Source organism: Calypte anna, chromosome 5A, assembly GCF_003957555.1.
Source record: "Calypte anna isolate BGI_N300 chromosome 5A, bCalAnn1_v1.p, whole genome shotgun sequence".
NCBI lineage: Eukaryota > Metazoa > Chordata > Aves > Apodiformes > Trochilidae > Calypte > Calypte anna.
In genome coordinates, this window is record NC_044251.1 from 14,652,135 (window position 1) to 14,675,173 (window position 23,039).

At 34.9% G+C, this 23,039-nt stretch overlaps 1 protein-coding gene across 5 annotated transcripts in view; it reads right to left on the bottom strand.

Annotated features, from left to right (window-relative positions):
* The window catches only part of NOVA1 (NOVA alternative splicing regulator 1), a 144,761-nt gene that overhangs the window by 22,639 nt on the left and 99,083 nt on the right, over positions 1-23,039 (bottom strand). For all 5 annotated transcript variants that reach the window (XM_030452472.1, XM_030452473.1, XM_030452475.1 and 2 more), the window contains one exon: positions 9,546-9,712. In XM_030452472.1, the coding sequence (XP_030308332.1) occupies positions 9,546-9,712 (167 nt within the window). The remainder of the gene's footprint in view (positions 1-9,545; positions 9,713-23,039) is intronic.

Below are 23,039 nucleotides of genomic sequence, written 5' to 3' on the forward strand. Positions count from 1 at the left end.
AAGCTACTGAGTTTTTAGCAATATTCCAACTGCTAAAATATTCATTGATCTTTTCTTTAATCAAGAGGCAGGTGAACAAATGTAAACATCAGTCTCATGATGGATGAGCATGCAACTAATACCTTGACAACAAATTACTACAATATATTTATGACTAGCGTTTAAATTGTTCATTTAGTTGAGCAAAGGTTAGTAACTGATCACCAGGCCTGTGTTCAAAAAAACACAAAAAAGAATTTAGAGTCATATTTATTGATCATGTTTTCTAAATAATATACATATGCTTAACATTAATTCTTCAACATATCAAAAAAGCACTGCTCTGCTTAAAATTTTTATATACACATTCCTCTTTCAAGTATTAGATTCTGACAGAATAACTCTTTATAAATGTAGTGAAAATGTAAAATCCAACTTTTCAAAACATAACATACAATACTTATTCAAAGCATGTTTTTGACATGTTAATAATATATAAATATTTTTAAAATGTCCAAAATTACACTACGTCTACTTGAAGAAATAAGATGTTGATATACTATACAATATGATTAATCACATGATCATATAATTACTAACCAAAACTATTTGGAAATAACTGAAGCAAAATTTCACAGTTTCAGCAGTTCTGTTACTTACAATCATTGTCAGTCCCTCATAAAATAGGTATACATACTTTTGCACTAAAACTCTTAATGCATATGAGAAAGCTGGGACACTGTGAATGCATAAAATCGTAAATTAGCAAAATATGGGCTTGTACATATGCACACACAAATATTTTAGCTGTATGTTAAACAATATGAAGATGCTTTTTTTTCAGTTTGTACATAAACAAGCAGCCAAACAGGAAAAAAATAACTTAAGGAACAGATCGTATTTTGTGTTTCCAACTGGTAAGTCATGTTATAAAGCAATAAAAGTAAATTGTATAAAGCTTAAGCATCAACTGAAACTCTTTCAAGAGACTTAAGTAAAAAATACTACCATGTATATAGGACATTATAAAAAATATGTAGCTTGCCAAAATGTTACTTGTCAGCAGACACTATACATTGGGAAAATCTAGACAATCAAGGATTCTCCTATCTCTTTCTCTACAGAAGATGGGTTCATTTGAAAGGGGATAGAATTCTGGAGAAAAAGAAATGTCAGATTCCATGACAGCAGAAGGCTAATCCTATTCAATTACAGAATTATACTTCTGATTTTAGTGGGATGATGCAGTAGCTCTCATACTGAGGTCTGAAATTTGCAATGAAGTGATTTTCATCATTTCAGCTTAAACTAAAAGAAAAGCAAACAAACAAAACACACAAACCCCCATTGCTGAATAAAATGGGGGATGGTTAACTTGTCCTGACAGGTTTTCTTTATTATAATTATATATCTGAAACTCTCAGCCAGAACTAAAAAAAAAAAGGAACAGGAAAAATGTTATGTCTCCAGCAAAAGTCTGAAAATATATTTTGACTAAAATATTTCAGACATATGAAAAATAGTTTGCTCTTTATAGGTATCACTTAACCTAACAAGAGGATTTATCAGGAAGTCTGTAGAACACTTCAACACTGGATCATGACGTAATCATTGATAACACAAGTAATTTAAGAAACTGGATGCATCTCAGATTTTAATTCATATCACTCTTCCTAAAGCACAGAAATGTATGGCTGCAATGATAAAGGAGTGACAGTAATAATTTCAGGAGTCTCTTGAACTATAACAACTACTAAGTTGCAGCATTTCACTATTCTATTTTGGCAAAAGCTTGTTCAAAATACAATGGAAAAAGAAAAAAAAAAAACATTTAAAATCAAGCCAAGTGTATTAATGAACAAGAATCAAGTATGGGCATAAATATTTTTTCCCCAAATATAGGTAGCAATGAAAAAATCCTGAAAACAGTGGTAAGAAAAAACACCAAAAACACAAAAGAAAAACCTATCTATATCAGATTGTTTATGTTTGATGCTTAACTTTTTTTTTTAATGTTTACTGATATAACTGCTCTCATTTTTTTATATATGTACACATTTATAAAAAAGTACAAAAAGAACTTACAACATCTTGTAAAAATTCATCCTTTTTCATGCTTCTAATAATTCTACAGACCCACTAATTTACAGAGACACATCTACTTATGTCATCAATAGTAAAATAACACAAAGTAATAATTCAAAAAGTAAAAAAAGAAACACAGGCATTTGGATTTTGTATTGAATTTCCACTCCTTAATAAGTAATTTATTGATACACTCTAAATTGCTTTGGAAGAATTTTTAGGCAAAATTGCTTCTTAAAGAAAGCTGAACAGGGCTCTATAATTCTGATTTATTACATAGAATATAATAAATTTTTTAAAATTTGGCAAGTGTTTTGCATTAGGCAAGCACTTGAATTTAGTAGTTATTAGGCTTCTGGGAATGAGATGTATAAGTGATTAGAAAGCCTAAGATTAATTTACAGAGTTTCAATTTCAGATCCTGAAACATGCATGCTATAATTGAAGCTTTCCTGAAACTGCAGGTTGACTACTGGCAAGGTTATTGATAAATGCCAGTCAGAATTTCAACCATTCACCACTCCTGTGATTAGCAGGGGTGTTAAAAGATACGTCTTGAATACTACGGTCCAAGCCATGGTTAAAACTGGTCTTCTCTGTTTGCTCAGATATTATTTCCTTTCTTGCTCATTACTTATGAGGCAATGAATGGAAGGCATTAATTTTTACAGGTAAGACCATGTTGTTTGCTTTTACTTTAAGCTTTTAGAACAGATGCTTGAGAAAACAGATTTTAAGTGATAAAGAGCTGATTTTTAGAAATAAAATTCTGTTTGAGCCATATTTGAGTTGTAGTATTTTCTGAAAGCGCAAGAAAATACTTCTTTCTTGTGAGCCACACAAGAATTAATTACACTGTTAGAGACTGCTCTCAGGCTGCACAACATACTAAAGGGTGCAGGAAGACAGTCAAAGCATCACACTTCCATGCTTCATATTTTTGATAAACAGAGGGAAGATATATATAATACATATACTCCATCTGCACAGTGTTCCAAAAAACCCCTGAGTTCTCTTTCACTGATTTCATGAATTGACTAATGCAGAGCTATGTGTAAATGACAAAAGTCACATCCTTATATAGATCCTGAAAAATTTTCAGTAATTACACTCTAGATAATAAATATTGTACTGAGACAGTTAACTTAATTCTCAGTACCTGTTAGAATATTCATATATGGAAGAATAGAAAGAAAAGGCAGAAAATTAAGTACCGTTTGAAAACAGGGTTAGAGACAAGCAAAGCATATAAAGAACATAATTTAAATGTGAAGTTGAAATTACATTACAGCTTCCAATTTCTCATTTCTCACTACAGGGCTTGCCAAATAAAGAAAAACTTGGATAATAACATTGCCCACAGTAAATTACTATTCACACTTAGCTAATACTGAGATTCAGACTTCCATATATTAATACTGGTGCTTTTAAATCACTGAAATTAATGTGATGACAAAACTAATTTGCTTAAGCCAATATTTTAACGCACTTTAAGAAAAGGTGGTACCTTTTCAAATTGTATTAAATAGTTGAATGCCTTCTGCAGCTAAAATGAGAGAGCTCTGAAAGGCCCCATTGTGTTGAACATAAAAGACTGACTTTAGACTAGACTTTCAACAATGTCAGAGATGAGCCTTTCTAAACAGACCAATTGCTTTACTAAGCATATTGAGTCTTCTTCTCATCTCATGTAAACTCCTTTAATTTGTAACTTTGGCACATGATCCTCCTCTCAGCAGTGACTGCATAAATATACAACACACTCTAAAAATAAAATAAAAAAAATAAATCAAGGATTATTAATTTATTTACAATTAAGACTGTGAAAAAACTACTTCGATGACTTCAGTGATCTAATTCTACTTGCTACCTTTTCACTACTGTAAAGAACAAATCAAATACAATTAGATGATATTTCATGCTCTGCATTTGGTTTTGGGTTTGTAAAAGAATAGACAGAGCACAGGGCAAAAGAAAAAGACTAACAAAGTTGGTGTCTATAGACAGAAAAGGTAATTTATCTGCATTTATGAATTCTTGGAGACTTTGAAAAATGAAAAAAGTGTAGCAAGTGTGATGTAGACAAACGAACATCTTTTGTCCTCTCTGGAGACAAGAAGGAGTAAGGAGCCTAAAGCAAAACAGCAGGTGCCATTTGGATCATCAGAGCAACTTTGGATGGAGGAAATGATTTAAGGTGAAGATTACAGTAAAATGGACAAAGAAGAAAAGGACCCTTCTCTTTCCTTAAAACTTGTTGCAGTGACACAGAACTACTACACAATCTCTTGCCGTTATGGAGAAATACCAGAAAACTCAAGTCAACGAGACATAGGCATCAATACATGTAAGAAGTTATAGGTCTAAGATTTGTGTCAAAAAACACCCCCCCAAATCCTAGAAGGAAGAAAAACGTCACCTTTTGATTCTGGTCTACTTTCAGATTTGGAAAAATACCACCAAAACAACGAAGGCATCAGGAGGTGTGAGATAACATCAGAATTTTCTTAAGAATCTGAACACTGCTGAAATTTTTACAATGTTCAGTGATGCTATTCATCCCCAAACAAAATCTTCTATTCACATTCCACTTTAGAAGCACGTACAACAAAGAGTTAATCATCAACTACAGTTAATTGTGTTCATAAGACGATTTTGCATATGAATTGAGATTATATCCAACACCGGCCAAATGAAACAAAAACTTAAAACAGTGGTCTTGCACCAGAATTAAGTCAAGAGCACATGAGGGTTAGGATATAATATACATATTTTAATGAAATACTAAACTTTTGCCATTGGATTTAATGTACAGAACTGTCTCTCTAGCAAATAAGGACTGGTTGGATTCTTTTTGTCCTCACAACTTGTAAATGCACCTGCATACATTATTTTTCGTTGCATAATGGTAACAGATGTGATTCTTCACCTATGCTCAAGAGTGAGGAATGCTTACGAGAAATTGTTGACTAGATGTAGAGACTCACTGATCTACAAAACTATTATTATTTACCTCAAATGAAAAAGGTAGTTATTTTCTCATATTCTGGAGTTTATTTAGTTTCATCTATGAGACAGAATGTTGCCTTAAATGGATGATAAAAAGAAGAAATCTTAATCAGAAAAAAAGAGGTATTTTAAGGAACCAGCGAAGATTTCAAAAAAAAAAAAAAAGGACTTGAAGGCATCGGTGTATGAAAAACTGAATAGTAGCTGGCAATGTGCACTCACAGCCCAGAAAGCCAAGCATATCCTGAGCTGCATCAATAAAAGCATGACCAGCAGGTTGGGAAAGGTGTTTCTCCTCTACTCTGCTCTTATGAGACCTCACCTACAGTACTGTTTCCAGTTATGAAGCTCCCAAGAGAAGAGCATGGAGCTGCTGAAGTGAGTCTATAGGAGAATCACAAAGAATATCAGAGGGCTGGATAACATTTCCTCTGAATACAGGCTGAGAGCATTGGGGCTGCTCAGCCCGGAGAAGGGTGTGAGTAGACCTTATAGCAGCCTTCTGGTACCTGAAGGGGCCTACAGGAAAGCTGGGGAAGAACTTCTTAAAAGGGCATGTAGTGATAGAACAAGGGCCCACAGTTTCACACTGAAAGAGGGCAGATTTAGGTTAGACATTAGGGAGAAATTTTTAACTGTGAGGGTGGTGAGACATGGGAAGAGGTTGTGCAGAGGAGCTGTGGCTGTCCCCTATCCAGAAGTGTTCAAGACCAGGTTGGATGGAGCTCTTTCAGCTACCTGGTCACACGAGAGGTGTTCCTGCCCATGACAGAAGGGTTGGAACAAGATGATCTTTAAGGTTTCTTCTGACACAAACCATCCCATGAGTCTATGAAGACTTTCAAGTCTTTGTAGTCTGAAGTCTTTATATATTCTGTATTTTTAAAAATATAAGAAAAATTCTTCTTTTAGGCCAATATTCTTAAAGTCAGATTCGATTAAAGTATGTCAAAGTAAAACTTTCTAAAATTATAAATATTTCTTTTGCTGTTGTTGTTGCTGATCAGCATTTCTGAAGTAAATGCAGTCATTTTCACATGAAGAATGAGACTTTACAAATCTGGGTTCAAGCATTCAGTTCTTCAGACTTAGAAAATGTCTGAGACCATGATTAACAAATAAGTTAAAGACCCATGAGAGGTCAATTCTAAATTCTAAAACCTTTGTCTTTGCTTTGATATCTAAACATTTTATAGAATCAGAGAAAGTTTCAATTTGGAAGTGATCTCAGAAGCAATTCCTGCTTAAATCAGAATTAGATGACACATCTTTGCTCCAGTGTAACAGTGATGCAGTGACCATCTCTGCATCTGCTTTCTGGACAGGCTTCAGCACCTGCTACCTGTAAACCAACTGGAAAGAAAATTCAACTAGCACAGAAAGAAGCTGCGACAGCTTCTAAAGAAGATGCTGTCATAAGACCACATTATACAGCTTTTTCATTGTTCACAGGAGCTGCTACTAATTTAGAGGTGAAGTTTAAAGCTTTGTATGCTAATTATAAAGCTGGAACTGCTGAGGCTCCTAATCATTTTATGAAAACTGTGTTCTGTTCCCCTGAATTACAGTGTATTCTGAAAGAGTTGCTGTGACAATTCAAACAGAGAAAAGGATGAATAGATGCTCATAGGAGTTTATAGGAAGTAAAAGGGGGCAGGAAGCAGGTATTGTTGAATGATACCTAGAAACAGCAGAGAGATGATATCTATTGAAAGATTTCCTATGTTACCTAGAGATAAGCATTTGTCAAATAACTACCTTTCAGACCTGGTTGGCAGAGAGAACAAGCTGGTATCTACTGATAAAATTAGGGGATGTGGAAAAATGCAGTGAAGAAAAGATGAAGTTAGAGAGACCAGAATGTTCGGGTATTGATTTCTTCTTCCTTCTCAAGAAGAAATGTGATAACAGACCCAGTCTCCATATATAGCCATGCCTACTATGAAGAAAGTGCTGAAACTCAAGCAATCAGCAAAGGGTTTCCTACCATCTTCATTCACTGAAACAGAAGCCAGAAAATATTTCCTTCCTTAGCTCACTTCTCTGAGGCAACTATCAGAAAGCAGCCCAGAACGATGAAATGGCAATAGATAAATGAGAGCTGCATGCTCCTATAGACATGGGTGACATCACAAGGCTCCAGTTGCAGGTATCTTCATTCAGGGGAAGAAAACTACCTTTGCCTTTTGGTAGAAACAGCTAGAAAACCAACAGAAATATCTTCAAAGTTGCTAAGGAAGACAAAAATTATTCTTTCAAATCAACTCTTGATTTCAAATGCTAAGCCTACTTTCTTCAATCTGCAACATTATATTGTGTGTAACAAAATTCTTGGGTACTACTCTGACAGAGAGAACCATGTAAAAATTTGTGTGAAGAAAGTAATTGTAATTCACAAGGTTTATTTTTTGCCAAGTTCAAAATGACTTGCATGATACTTTATCCTGATAATTTTAATAAAATTGTGACTTGTTTACTGTTTAAAAAAGACAAAACAAGCAACATCGGAGTTTTAGATCAAGATTTCCCATTATAAAATATCTTCTAATGTCTTAAATAGAGGCATCATATCTTTCGTTAAGATACTGGATATTCTGACATTGGAGGATAGACTACTTCACTACAAACTCCAGAAGCTAAGCTAATACATTTTGGAAAAAAAGAAAAGATTTTAGATTTTTTGAGTCAATATTTTTAGTGTATGAATTTATCATGCACAGATGTTGCTTCATTAAAGGAGAAGTTAAACAATTAAAACTGCTCAACACGTGTACGTGCTTATCTCCAAATATCTGCAGTCATAGTACTACACACCTGTTTGTATACAGGTTATCTATTAATATTTTAACATGTAGAGACAGTCACTAAATAATAGACTTGTTAGTTAAACATATTTAGTCTGTGTATTAAATTCACTAAGAGCAGCTCTGTTCACTAATCCATTGTTCCAGAATTTAACATTCCAAACATGGAATAGTGTCATAAAAAAATCCCAAACCTCAAACAAACCAACCAATCTAAAACAAAAATCAAGCTCCCACACCCCCAAAAAAAGAAAAAAGAAAAAAAAAAGTTGAAAAAAGAAAAAATCCAAACCTCAGCGAATTAAAAAAATAAGCTTTCTGGACAAGTATTTGGCCAAGCTCTATCAGCTTCTGATACAAACAAGTATTCAGGCATGTCACTAAACAGCTCTGCAGCCTAGTTTCTCAGGGTCTTAATGACTTACCTAAAATTTGGCTTCATGGCAAAGGGGAAAAGCACTTTTCATTTACCATTGCAGTATTGGGCATAAAATCTAACATTTTCCAAAAAGCCATTCAAAGTACAAATATTTCAGCTTTTTATCTCTATCCCTGGCATAACAATTTTCATGTCTAATAATGGGTACACTAATCCTACAAAATTCAGGCTTTTCTTGTCAGTATTATCTTGTAAACTGTCTAGAGTATTTTTTAAGTATCACAGAAACAGAAAAGAATATAATAAATATTAGAAGTCATATACAATAGTGTATGCACAGTTTCATCCATCTAAAGTAGTCTGTTCCAAAAACATCCTCCTCAAACACATCTTCACATAAGCATTCTGTGTATCTCACTATATACCAAGTAAAGTAATTGCATACAGTTAACAAATTACTTTATAGGACACCTTGACAGTGTGGAAGGACCCATACAGGATTCCTGAGAGACTAAAAATCTATCCTATCTAGGATATAGAGACAAGACAAAATTTTAGTAATGTTCACTCATTTTTTTCTTCATTTATTTCTTACCCAGTACAATGGAAAATAATGTTAAATCCTAGATGGCACATTTAACATTCTCTTTACAGGGCAACTTGGAAAAAAAAAAAAATTGTTCTAGAAAATGTAATGAACTAAGGAATGCTAGACCAATAATACCTTCAAAATCTATTTTGCATTGCCCGTGGATTTTTAGAAAAGTCAGTGTAAAACAGGCAGTATATGCCAAAAATAACAAAAAATGAAATAATAGAAAACATCTGAAGTAAACTATATTTTCAAGTTCTTAAAGGTAAGATTTTTAAGTACCTAGTTATAGGGTCTAAAAAAAACAATCACATTTTTTTTGTTTTATTTTTATATACACAGAAGAAAGAAACATTTGGTTATTCTGTGATTTTTAGTACCTAAAGATTTACAAAGAGATTCATTGTTTAAGCTTAAAATTCAGCAATCTAACTAAAACCTGGAAGTGTATTGTCACCTAATACAGTAAAGTTTACGAGAGAAAAATACTAGGGTGTGGCATCAAAATTTAGAAAACACTGTCTAAAAGAATTGCTAAGAAACATGGAACACATAAAGAGAAGGCAAAAGATCAGCTAATTACTAAAAGCTAAAATAACATTTTCTTAAAGAGCATGTTATGTTGAGCCCTTGCAGCCTTTAATTTTAAGACTTCTAAGGAGCTGCTGTGACTCTCTATTCCCAACCAAAAACTCACTTGTTTGATGCGGTCTGGATTAACAGTGGTCTGAGGCTGTAGAATGCTGACAGGCTCTGTCTTGGCCACATTCTGAGGCATTTCTCGAATCTTCTCTGCAATGAAGCCATGAACTGCATTTAGTGCTTCAACTGTTCCCTGGATCAGACACACCCGCTCTGTAGTACCTGTGAACACAAAAAGTTGATCTGAATAAAGCAGATTCTTCAAGATCCCATAAACTGCTTCAGTTATGGCATAAAGAAGGCACTCAAAAGCAACCTTGCAAAACCAACTATCTACACCTCCATGAACACACAAAAGAAAGAAAGATCTCCAAAAGGTAATATAGACAATCTAAAGATGCTATAACCAATTCCTATTTATGTGGATCCTGTGAACACATAACTTTCTAAGCCAATCTGGATAAAATAAACTAGAAGAAAAAAAAAAACCCAACACATTTGGTTTTGTTAGTAGTGTTAGCAAATATGATATGCAGAATACATATCTTTTAAATTATTTTGGCATTGTTCTAGATTATTCTAAAATATCAACAACTTCTAGTTAACAAAAGGTTGAACATAACAGCCAGTCTAACAGAGGGACTCAGAATAAGCTTTTGTAATGAACACCTGAACTGCAAATACATCCACTTCGTGTAGACATTATTTGATCACTTCTTCAAACAGCTGCAAGTTGCTATGGCAAGACCTTTCAGGACCGATTGATCTCATATATTTGAGTGTCCACCCTGCCTTTTATAACCTTCCTACCTTACAACATCCTTGGAATAAATGCAATTATTTGCCCAACACACAGAGTTTAAGCTGTCTATAATGTCACTTAGCACTTGGAAATGATGAAATGCTGTACCAAATAGGTAGTTAACACCCCCACAGACTACATTTCAAGAACTTATGTTTAGTTATACTGAATATTGATCATGCAGGATATCTAGACTCCACATGACTACCTTCTAAGCATCCATGTTCTAAGGTTGTGGGAAAATGTCACACATTCTAAAAATAGGTTTGATAGTTGAAAGACATATTAATTCTATGTAGAAGAATACGAGGTCTTTAGTGTTAATGAAGCAGAGGAGGGGACACTTTCCTACCATACTAATTTGTAAAGGTAGGACGAATACTTAAGAAAATCAGGTCTTGGAACACATCTCTCATTTCCATACTCTACAGCAAATTGTAATCTTCTGTTTCTTGTAACTTCTAAACATTCTGCTGCTTGTTATCATTCTGTCTAACCCTCCTCTCCACTCTGTAGCACATTCTTTTTCTTGTATTGGCTGTCACCCCCTCTCCCTTATATCACCATTTTTATCCTCACTTTTCATTTCATTGACTCTTATAATGACTCTCCTATTCCTGTAGCCTGGAGAAAGAGCCTGATGTGCCATTTTAACTCATCTTTTGTATACTAACTGATAGCAACTGTAATTTGATACAAGTACAAAACAACATTAAATAACTACCATAGTTTTACTTACAATTCTCTGGAAAGGCATAGACAAAGCCTACATAATTGCTATATAACTGTGTAACAAAAAACACACCAGTCCTTTTTTCTTTGATTTATTAATTAAAAACATCTACAAGATGGTCAAAGACAGATGCAGAATTGTGGAAAAATACATAATTTGTTTTGGGTTTAATGTTTTTTTTTTCACTAAGGTGATTTTAGAGGATTTTGTATTACTTTACTGTATAGCAAAACTCCTTTTTTGACATATTTGGTTACAGTTCAGTACATCCTCACTAGACAAAGAATGTAAAACAACCCCGTATCGATCCTAAGTGTACAAGTATGACACTGCACTGAAACAATCCACATTCTGCTTTCCACATATCAAAACACTTAAATATGTGGTAAAAAACATCTGTTTTGACTTGAAAAACAGGATCTAACAGGAGCTGAAAAAATGAAACTTAAAAGGGAGGCATTGTAGTTTTCATTTTTGTTCTGTAGAAATACCAAAACAAGACAACCTAAATATCTAAGATTTCACAGAAATATCATGTAATTCATACTTTCACAAACACATTCTATACATATCTAACACACCCAAATTCATGATTTTTCATCACTGTTTTTACTTTTCTACAGTTACCTTTAGAAAAGCTTCAATAACAGAAGAAAATTATAACATGAACAACATGCAAGTGTCTTCCCGAAAAAAAGAAAGAAAAAAAAAATACTGCCATGCAAAAATATGCCATATACGTATCTGTTCAATGCCAGTGTGCAAGATTATACAGTAACAAATCTGAGCCATGGAATGACCACAAAATAAATATATTTTTCGTCACTGATGTATTCCTAGTGAATATCACTGATATGATAACATGATTTTTTTTCGGATCAAAAATTCATTTACTCTATCAAAAGAAATGAAGATTACACTGTAATGATGTGGCAAATACTAAAGTTGCAATGATTTCTGAAGTTAGTTGCCCTTGTTACCCTTGTACACAGAATCACAGGTAATACACATTAGAGAATTCTGCCAGAGAGGTAAAAAATCTTCTCCCTGAAATTCCTTTCTCAAGTTTATGTCTTTAGTAATAGCTACTATTATCAACTACCATTTTAAGATACACTCCTCTTTTTTCTCTGTTCAAAAATGTTAAAATAATTAAAACTACAATATATCACTTTGTATTTCAAAAGCAGTGAGATTAGTAATTCTTTAGATGCACCAGTAACACAATCAAATGTGTATTTCTCAAAAGGGAGAGTTTTAGGACAACTATGTGATTTTAGATTTTAATGGTTTTCAACAAATCAAAGATACAGTTTGGTTTTTTTGGTTTTCTTTTTTATTAAACCAAAACAACCCATCAGAAAATCAGAATCTGAGCGACCTAAGTGGAAGTCATCACAGAAAATGAAATTTGGTTCCTAGAAAAACCTTTCTTAATGCTTTTTTTTTTTTTTTTTTTCTTTTTTTTTCTTTTTTTTTTCTTTTTTTCTTTTTTTTTTTTTTTTTCTTTCCCCTACTTGGCTTCCCCCTGCTTTTGCAAACAAATCCTGTGGTTTCTGTGTAAAGCAATCCAGCTCGAAGAAAATGCTCTGGGGAGCCTTTACACCGCAGTATTAATTGTCTCCTAAATGATGAGATGTGATGTGGATTGATCAATACAGCTAATGCAAGTGTTCTCTAGGTCAGCAGACAACACATTGAAACAAAACACAGATCAGGTTACATCCAAGCTACCGTAGCCTAATAGGGAAAGCACTTAACGGGGATGACTACTGTCAAAACATTTGAAAGGAAAATAGTCGATGCTAAATAGGAATTTCATTAGATTTGACACTAAGTGACTAAAGGGTATTCTACAATCCATGTTATTTTAGAAGGTGCAATATAATAAAAATATGCTTTGTGTCGCTACGGTCGAAACACACTACATTTCAGTATGCATAAAAAAGGATGCAGTAAACTGAAATCATTGTTCCATGAAGAAATATAATAGTGCAAAAGCACGTTTCATGTAGAGTAAGATACAGCTTTTAAAGTGCGTCACAAAGCAGCACTTTTTTCTTCAAGGGTTACGTCAACAAAGAAGTAAAAAAAAAGAAACTGGGGAGAAGTTGTATACACGTACAGCTGGGAATTGCTTTAATCTCCTGAAGTGATATTGTTATATTCCTTCAGACAAGTCTAACAGCTTTTTACTCAGGTAACAGTACAATACATTACAACAGTCACACAAAAGGAAAACTGGCAGCTACACGATCAACCTCTGTAAAAAAACAGGCATATGAATCACTAAGGTTGGTGAAATTTCTTGTCATTTTAAAAGCTTTTAGGCTCCATAGAGGGCTAACATAAGGCATCAGATTATTTATCATTTTCAGCTGTTTAAGAATTGCATCAGCTCCTTTTTTCATCTTTCTACAAACAAAAGCTCCAGCGTATATATTCAGATATTTTTTTAATATGATTTTCAGAATGTGTTTAAAATACAAATATCATTTTTGAAATAGCTGTTTTAGAGAAAGCCAAATTATCAAATAATCAGTGCTTTTTGCTTCTCTTTTCTTTTTTTTTTTTTTTTTTTTTGGTGTGCACCTAGCCAATATAAGACTATTGGATTTCTGTAATTATTTTCAGTGCAGAGTAGAGTTGGGGTCATGTATTTTACATTGCCTTCATATCTGAAAAGATAAAGTAAAGGAAGAGAAGAATAATTGTCACAAAAATGACCACATGTAGAAAAAATATATTTTATGTATGTTCAGCAGTACTCAAGTCCATGACAGAAGCTTGCAAGTGGCTGCAAAATAGGAAAACCCCTATCTAAATAGATGCCGATGCTGATGTTGCTACAATCATTTAATCTTTACTTTTCCTAAAGAACCCAAGTAAATTACTCAGTACTTGCATATGCTCTACTTTTCATCAAGTAAAATGTGTTTTTTTTCCTATCAGAAAAAAAATCAATTTGCACATGTATTTTTTACTATTTCTTATCAAATAAAACAAGCAGAATGTAAAGTACCTAAAGGGTGGGTGCAAGGAGGAGGGAGCTGGACTCTTCACAGAAATTCCCAGTGACAGGATGAATGGCAACAGGCACAAGATGGAACACAGGGAGTTCCATTTGAATGTAAGAAAGACCTTCATTACTATGAGGGTGACAAAGCATTGGAACAGGCTGCCCAGAGAGGTTGTGGAGTCCCCTTTTCTGGAGATATTCAAAGCCCTCCTGGATGCAGTTCCATGTAATGTACTCTGGGTGATCCTGCTTTAGTGGGAGAGTTGGACTAGGTGATCCTAGAGGTGTCTTCCAACTGATGACTCTGTGATCCTTCAGTTGTGTAAAAAGTCTGCTTGTACTGCTCACCAAAACCAGATATTTAAACTAATTGGGAAAAAAGAAATCTTAATCAGTTTTGGTTTTGTTTGGGTTTTTTTAAGCTTTTAGGAAGAAATTTTTGAGCCTTGTTTGTTAATATGAAAAGAGCTACGGTATTACAGGAAATACTCTTTGTTTCTGCAATTTCACAGGGGAGGAAAAGATGAAGCTAATTGAAGTCATCAGACAATTAACAGTAAATAAAACCCACCTTGAACTTCAGTAAGTTCGTTAGGCCTAAAAGCTAAAGAGTCTGCAATAACTTTATTTTAATCATTCACTTTTCTTTCCGCCTCCTTTGACTACCTATTACTTTTGGCAAATATGCTTGGCAACCGCATTGCATTGATTTTATCAAGGGCCTCAAAACAACACACCACAAGCTTCTTCTCTGAGAAGGTTGTTACTTACTTATTAGACATCTGATACAGCTTCTAAAACACCCATTAGATAACGTACTAGAAGATCCAACAGGATAAAGGACACCGATGCTTTCAGTGTTTTTATTGCTATACTTTTTATTGCTGTAACAGCCATACATCTATATATCATTACCATCCCACTTTGAACTGTTTTGACTAAAGACTGAGTCAATATGTAAGGGTTCTATTGTATTCACAGAAATACTAAATGTTAAATTTGCTTCTGTATCTTATGAACCCTACTTGACTTGTTTTGGGGAGCACACTGTACATTTCAGAAAGCACTGCCTGGCATTTATATGAATCTATATACTTTTCACTGGGCTTTTACATCAATCTTAAAGAGCATTTGAAAACCTAAAAAGCACAATGCATTACCAGCCCAGGGTAATCCCAATTCATCTACTAATTAAATCTCCTTATATTTTTCCAGTGTACCATGCCAATTTCTTTGACACTGAAAGGGAAAACCTGACAGAGGAGCCAATGCTAAAACCTTAACTAAATGAAAGGCTGCACTACAATCTCTCATCAGCTGATTTGCATTAGGCTTTTCATTTGACAACTTGCAGTACAGCAGTCTACTAACCCTGTTGTCTCAGACATTTCGTTTTGTGATCAAATGGATTGCAGTGTGGGATTCTGTAAAACACTGCCAGCGACCACTTCAGCCCAAAGCTGATCTTGAGAAAGCTCCTGGTGAGACAGGGCAGCTCCTTGATACCATTCCCGAGCAACGTAAACATTTTCAATAACATGCTTAGCATGGAAATCAGACAAATGCCTCACTGAATATAACACTTCCTCTCTACACTGGCATAAAACCTCAGCAAATGAAAGTTAGAAAACTGTGCTTTATTCAAATGCACTAGCAGTATTTCAAGTCTAAAACACATGTGAAAAACCTTTGTCCCATAAATGACAAAATGTATACAACCTTATATGAAACACATAAAAATATTCCAGATACGTGCAAAGTGTCATAGCAATCTCAGTAAGGCACTTTTCTACTTGGGTCCTTATCTCCCTCCCTCCATCCTGTCCTTTTAACATTTGTTTCTTGAGAGAGAATTGGTCTTAATATGGAGGCTGTTCCCCTATTAACTGCAGAAAGTGTCTCCCTCAAAGCAAAGCTTGATGACCTTATTGAACATCCTAAACTGAAAGGGGGAAAAAGGGCTCGTAGAAATCCTAGAGCATCGACATTCTGCATTCTGATCTCATCTCTATGACATCATTTTGCAATTGTTTGAACAGAACAGTTTCACAATCATTTTGCAATTGTTTGCACAGAACAGTTTCACAAATAGGGATTAAATTTTAATTTCCTTGAATAAAAGTTAAAATATAGTAATTTTAACAGCAATTAAAATAGCTGAATAAAAGAATAAACTATCGAAGGAAATCTATAAAACTGAAAAAAATAAATATCATTCTGTAAGAATCTTCTTGATATCTGTTACAAAACCGGGGCATTCTTAACCTTGATTTTAAATTTAAATTCAAGATTATTGATTGGATGCAGCTAGCTTCCCTAAAGCTCCATTCTTATTTCAGAGAGAAATAAACTGTTCCCTTTAAAGTTTCATCTGCAATTACTCCTCCTGACATTCTATTAATGTTTTCTGCAGCTACATTATGCATTACCTGAGTCAAACATCTAATAAAAGCAGAAAGTTAGAATAAGTGGTCCATTTCTTGAAACACATTAACTGATGTATCACTACAGAGCACGTGCAGCTGCGCATGTGACTTGCTGAAACCTGCAAAAATTCACGTTGGAACTTGGGGTCCTCTTACATTGCTCCTCTAATTTAATTTTCTTATGAAGGGTTCACAGGAAGCCTTACTAGCTTCAGCAGAAGAAACTGAGCATTGAACTCAGACTGAGGATTTCTTTAAGGTGTGGCACACAAATAGCCTATACATATTTATACATGTGCACACATACGTGCATATACATGTTGATACCCACACATATACCAATTTGCTTTACCTTTATTGAATATGCACCCCCTTCACTAGAATTCAAATATTGAAATGAATCAAGTCTAAAATGAATGAACTGTATGAAATCTTAGACTTACATGAAAACCTGAGGTTTACAGTCCATTATGCTCTGGTCACAAGAGTGAATTACATGAATCCAGGTTTAACATAATTACGAGACTGAAGAAACGGATTATTCTCATGTGAGAGAAAACTAGGAAATTAAAGACTTTAAATAAAAGAAAAAAACCTCAATCCTCATAATCATTAAGGGCTTAGAAGGGATGATGAGTCATCTTACAAAGCAAACTATCCTTTGAATATAAGCCATTTTGTTTGATATCAGCTAAGGATTTGATGATGGATTTCCCAAAAATTAAATTATGTAAAGAGAGATGAGGAATTACTGATTAAACTGTTGTGTCTGAGACAGGAAACAAGGATTATAACTACTTTTCTTTGTTCAAGAGTTATCCATAAAAAACCCTGTAGATTTCAATGCTAAAGCTGGTAAATTTACTCAAAACCAAAGGCCAGAAATTTTGTCTTGCTACAGTTTGATGAAGGACTGCCCGTTAGATGAGAAACACTCAGAAAGGAAGTGTGTGCACAAATCAATGACAAAGGGCTGCAAGGAAAGTGAGGGCAGACCAATTATGCTTTGGGAAAGCAAATTTCTGGAAAATACAAGCTTTAGAATTAAGACAGACCTTGAACCATAAAAGCACTATGTATTCAGTTTGCTTGGGAAAATGATTGTCTTAAATACTCTTTCAAAATTATCTATAACAAAGGAACTACTGTTTAACAAGCAAAAGCCACCTGATTCCATTGTAACATTTACATCTAACTGTAAAAGCAGCCAGAAAGGGTATTAGAAGTATTTTTACATTTTGCTGGTATTAAATTTTCTGTAATCTTCTCATCTTCAGTTTCTTAAGTTGCAAAGGGAACCCATTTCCTATCAGTCCTTGCCCTCAAGAACAATATAATGTTAACAAACAACAACAAACCTCTCAAAAATTGAGAATACAAAGTAAGATTTTCTTTAAAAAAATCAAATATTGACATTTATTCACTGCTATTTAAATGTTCCATCTATTAAAATGATCTCACAAGTTCCTCAAATTACATGACCTTTCTAATAGTGAAACCTGCTTTGATTTTGCTCTTTGTTTTTTTCTTTACAGGGATAACAAGGTTGTTAGACATTTGACTCATATAAAGACTGTATATAAAAAGGAAATGAGCTTGCAGCTATGGTGCTTGTAAATATTTTTAAATAAAGTAATATAACAATTTGTTTATTCATATATTTTTAAGATTATCAAGGTGCCCGGAATGTTGCACCAGGTTACTGCCTTTCCCCCCACAATGAACAATAAGCATCTAGATAAATCAACATTAGAATAATACCTAATAATACCTAAGTCTGATGTGAAGGTCTCTGAGAAGCAAACACTTTCAAGATAATTAAGAAAGGAGTACACACGATAGCACTACAAATCTGCTGCAGAAGAAAGGAGCTGACCTTATTTTTGGTGAGGACCACAGAATAGACAGAAAAAAAATATCTGTTTTTAAAGATATCTGTAATCAATTTTAATGTCAACGAACTCACTTAAGAATATTTTATCATGTAAAGCAATGTTCAGTTGGCAATTACAGCTTTTATGTTATGCTGTAGTAATACAAACCTTTGCTAATAGTGCCTCCTACACATACAGATACCAAAGAAAAAAACCCCACCCATTTAACCAGTAAGATATACTTTGAGAAACTGTAAGAACTGATAGATTTTATAATTTAGAGTGATAAATCATCAAGGAAGCTTTTCTCCTCAAAAATATTTCTCAAATTCCATAGTTTAAAGCCTGTGAAAAGCTTTGGAAAATACTCCTAGATAAGGTGAGTTGCTTAAGAAATCAAATTGCCTAATACATTTTTATCTTTGGAGGATGCAATACCAAATTTTAAGTAAATGAGTTATACTCAAAGTTTAGAGATTTTAAAATATTTATAATCACGTGCATTTTTCTATATTTGCAAGCAAACACTGACAGTAATCATGGAAACAATTTAAAGGGTAGATTTTAGTTGATGTATGTTAAAGTCAAACCATTACTCCCAGCAGTGGATTTCTAGTCCTGCGTTTATACTGAAAGCAGGCAGGAGGACTCCGTTGCTATTGCACAAGCATTCAGTACGCTACAGTTATTTATGTTTGCCTTCCTCCCTTGTTCCTTACTTCCAGATTGTAACCCTTTTAAAGCAAAGGGATTTTTTTCCTATTAATGACATTTATGTGCCTGCGTATTTATCTTTCTAAAAAATTTGCATCAAGCCCAAGGTAGCTGATAAAGAAAGACAGGGATGTTCTTAGGATGCAGTCACCCTTTACTAAATAGGGAACTTTGAGTATTAGCTTAGACTTTAGGCTCCACAAAGGGTCCCTATATACAGACATATACACAAATACCATTTTCCAGAGACAGCTACAACATAAATGTTGAATTACTCTAAATATTATTTTTAATGATAATAATAATCACTTTAAGTGCAATGTAACATTAAAAGCATTGCCTCAGTAGGGGAGTAAAATGTAAATATAAAATGACTTTGATGCAGAAGAGGTAAATTGAATTGTCAGTGAAAAGAGGTACTTATCTCCAAAAGTAAATGACACAATCATGTCCACCTACTAGCAGATTTATACAAATCCACAAAAAAATTATCATTTAGCAGCTCACAATAAAAAAGGGTGGAAATTCTTATGTAGGCAGAACTGTTGCTAAATAGAACTTTTTCAAAACATTTTTTCCCCTGCATGACAGCTGCAACTTCTCTATTTTGATAGCCATCACATAGCTACATATTTTTTTCTCCTGAGCACTTGAAAATTCCTGCTTCACTGATATTTGCTTGGCTATTTTCATCTTGTACAGAGTCACCTTTAAAAGAGTTCAAGTAGATGGAGAAGCCTTAGCAAGTTCAATACCAATGAGCTAAATTCTTGCTGAATTTTTTTCTTTTTTGGACTTTCTGATATAAAAAGTCCACTGAAGAGGAAATGAAAAAGAAAGAGAGAGACGGTTCGGAACCTTAGCTTTTTCTTTAATTTCTATATCCTTCTACCAACAGTAAGAGAAACCAATGAAGTGAACAAAAGATCTACCAATACCATGGCTGCCTTTATATGGGCCAGTCATCTTGTGTGCATTTCATAAAGTAAGGCCACAATCCAATGTTCATAGAAATACTACGGCATCTCAATGCTTATTTTTTTTATTTCAGGAAATCACGATAGCTTGTGCAATTTCACTGATAAAGAAGAGTTTAAGGGTTTTTTTCCTCCTGCTTTTGAAGAGGTCATCAAGAATTCCTGTTTATAAACTGAACGGTGTTAGAATTCACATGGAATAAACCCAAGCAAAATGTTAACAGGAAAAACAGCATTAGTGGATCCTTAAATCTACAGATATTGCCACTGAAGTAATTGAAACTTCATAGACAGTAAGTCGCCAAATTAAATCTGACTGAGAACCTGGGATGAATATACTGCTAACCTTCTGAATATACTACTAGGTTTTATTCTCCACACATTTTGCTCTAAGCAGATAAATTTAAGCTGAAAAATAAACCAATGGATTGTTCCAGAGAGGCTTAAAAGTCATACATTTTCTTGCATTACATCAAGTTCGTAAGCCTATTTTAGGACTATGTTACCCCCTTACTCTTTATTTTTTTTAAATTTAAGATGGAAATCCTGTAACTCCATTTTAAAAACAGTTTTCTTACAAGTACTGCTTGATTACTTTGCATATGTTCTAACACATAAAATGTTTCAGCATCCTAAAATGTATTTGCTGTTTACTTAGCGGAGATCTGTTAATCTTTCAGTACATCAAATCAGATAGGTCTCAATAAATAAAAAGAATTATCATTTCTAACATGAATCCATACAAGGTACTGTCTCTCATGGAGACTGTCAGCTTATAAAGCAGTTGGTAATGAAAAATGATAAAAGATGCCACAATAAAACAGGATGATCAACTTTCTCTGGAGGGCCAAGTAAGCATTTACCTTTGCTTTGCAAAGAGAATATTGCAACAATGTGAATTAAAGATATATGTACCCAAATACACAGGCAACCTGTATAAAACAAAGTAAATAAACCCACTTGAAATAAAACTACCATATATGTGCCTAAGGAATGAGTCTTCCCCAAGTTAAACCATAAGCTCAACAACATGCTCAAAAAACCTCCTCAGAAGCCAGTCAGAAGGGAGGAATCCACATCTTGGATGACTCCAAGGTAGCAGTTTTTCCACTGCTACTCTTTCAGACTTTTCCTGTGGGTTACAAATTCTAAAGCATCTACACAAGTTGCTGATGCTCAGATACTCCTCCATGGTCCATGAAGTTAAGATAAACTTCACAGAATTAAGAACCTTGCCAGTTCTTCTCCTGAATATCCAAGAAAGAAGAAAAGACAAGCTTACCCCTGAAAATCGGATTCCACACTGATAGGAATACATACAAAATTCTCTCTTTTCTCTGTTGGCCTGGGAGATAATCTTTATAGAACGGCAGCAGAATTATAAATCAAGAATGTGAACTTCAAGAACAGCACCTATTCTGCACTCTTTGTATGAATTATGCACCAGAACACCCCAGCTCTCCATAACCCCCTCTGTCTGTTTCCACATCAGCATTGCCACTGTTCAGGCCCAGCTGGTACCAGCCAGGCCTCTGCTCACCCCTCACCCCCACTTGTAGGACAGGGAGGAGAAAATCCAACCAAAGGCTCCCAGATAGAGAAAAGGTCAGGGAGGTTTTCACTCCTCAATTACAGTAACAGGCAAATAACCTGACAGACTCGGCTTGGGGAAAAAAACCCAAACAACTTAATCAAATTTACCAGAGAAATAGAAAACATGACCAGACCTTTATACCTTCCCTCACTGCCACCCCTTGCTTTTTCCTGGGCCCAGATCGCTTCACTGCCACCTCTCCCTCAGGGCACAGGGGATGCGCAGTGGGGGTTCAGGGTCAGTTCCCCACACAGTGTTTCTACTGCTCCTTCCTCCTCAGGGGGAGGACTTGTCACATTCTTTCCCCACTCCAATGCGGGGTCCCTCTCACAGGACCTCAAGAACCCCTCTGACCTGAGTCCCTCCCGTGAGGTGCAGTCCCTCAGGAACTGCTCCAGCCTGGGCTGCACACAGAGTCATGGCTGCTTGGGACACAGTCACCTCCTCTGGCACAGGGTCCTCCATGGCTGCAGATCCACATCTGCCCCTCTCAATGATCCTGCACAGGCTGCAGCTCCACATTTGTCCACCCATGACACTTCAGAGTAATGGCTACAAATCCACATTTACCCCACCATGGTCCTTCAGGGACTGCTCTGCCGTGCCCTTCCATGGGCTGCAGGGGCACAGCTGCCATCTCACCACAGGCTGTGGGGAAACCTCTGCTTGGGCACCTTTCCTTCTCCTTCCTCACTGACCTTGGTATCTGCTCTAGCATTGCTCTCCCACCTCCTCCTCTCCTCTGCAAGTCTTTTTTTAAAAGTATTTTCTTATTTTTGCAGTTTTGTTTTCCCTTTCTTGAATTAGGTTACTCGCAGAGGAACATCCAGCTTCCCATATCTCCTCTGCCTTGGCCAGAGGTGAGGACAGAATCGGAACTGGGGAAGCTTCCAGCCGCTTCTCACAGGAGCCGCCCCTGTTGTTCCCCACTTCCAAAACACCACTACAGTAACCCAAGCCAACTGAAGCTGGGATTCTCACATCGCTTCTCTACTTCGGGAGCAGAGGAGTGTACAATCACTTAGTAACAGGCTAATCCATCCCAGAACAAGAGAAGACAGATGCAATACAATCCCTTCAATCATTCATGATATTTTATTTTAAATTAAAGAAATATTTTTTGCCTATTTGAAAAACAACTTTCTAGCCTAATTAGATTTCTTAATCTTCTCACAGGCAATGAATTGTCATGGATTGTTTACTCCTGCTGATACAAAATGTTTTGGTTTTGTTTTATTGTTTTTTGGTTTTTTTTCATCCCCCTTACTTCTAAGAAAAAACCAACCAGAATCACAACAAAAACATGGAAAAAAAAAATGCAAGTCATTTGTGTAAAGCTGGAATTTATAAAGCCTATTTCCCAACAGATTTGAATCTTTGTGTCTAAGGTAGGAAGGCACAAGGCTCTGA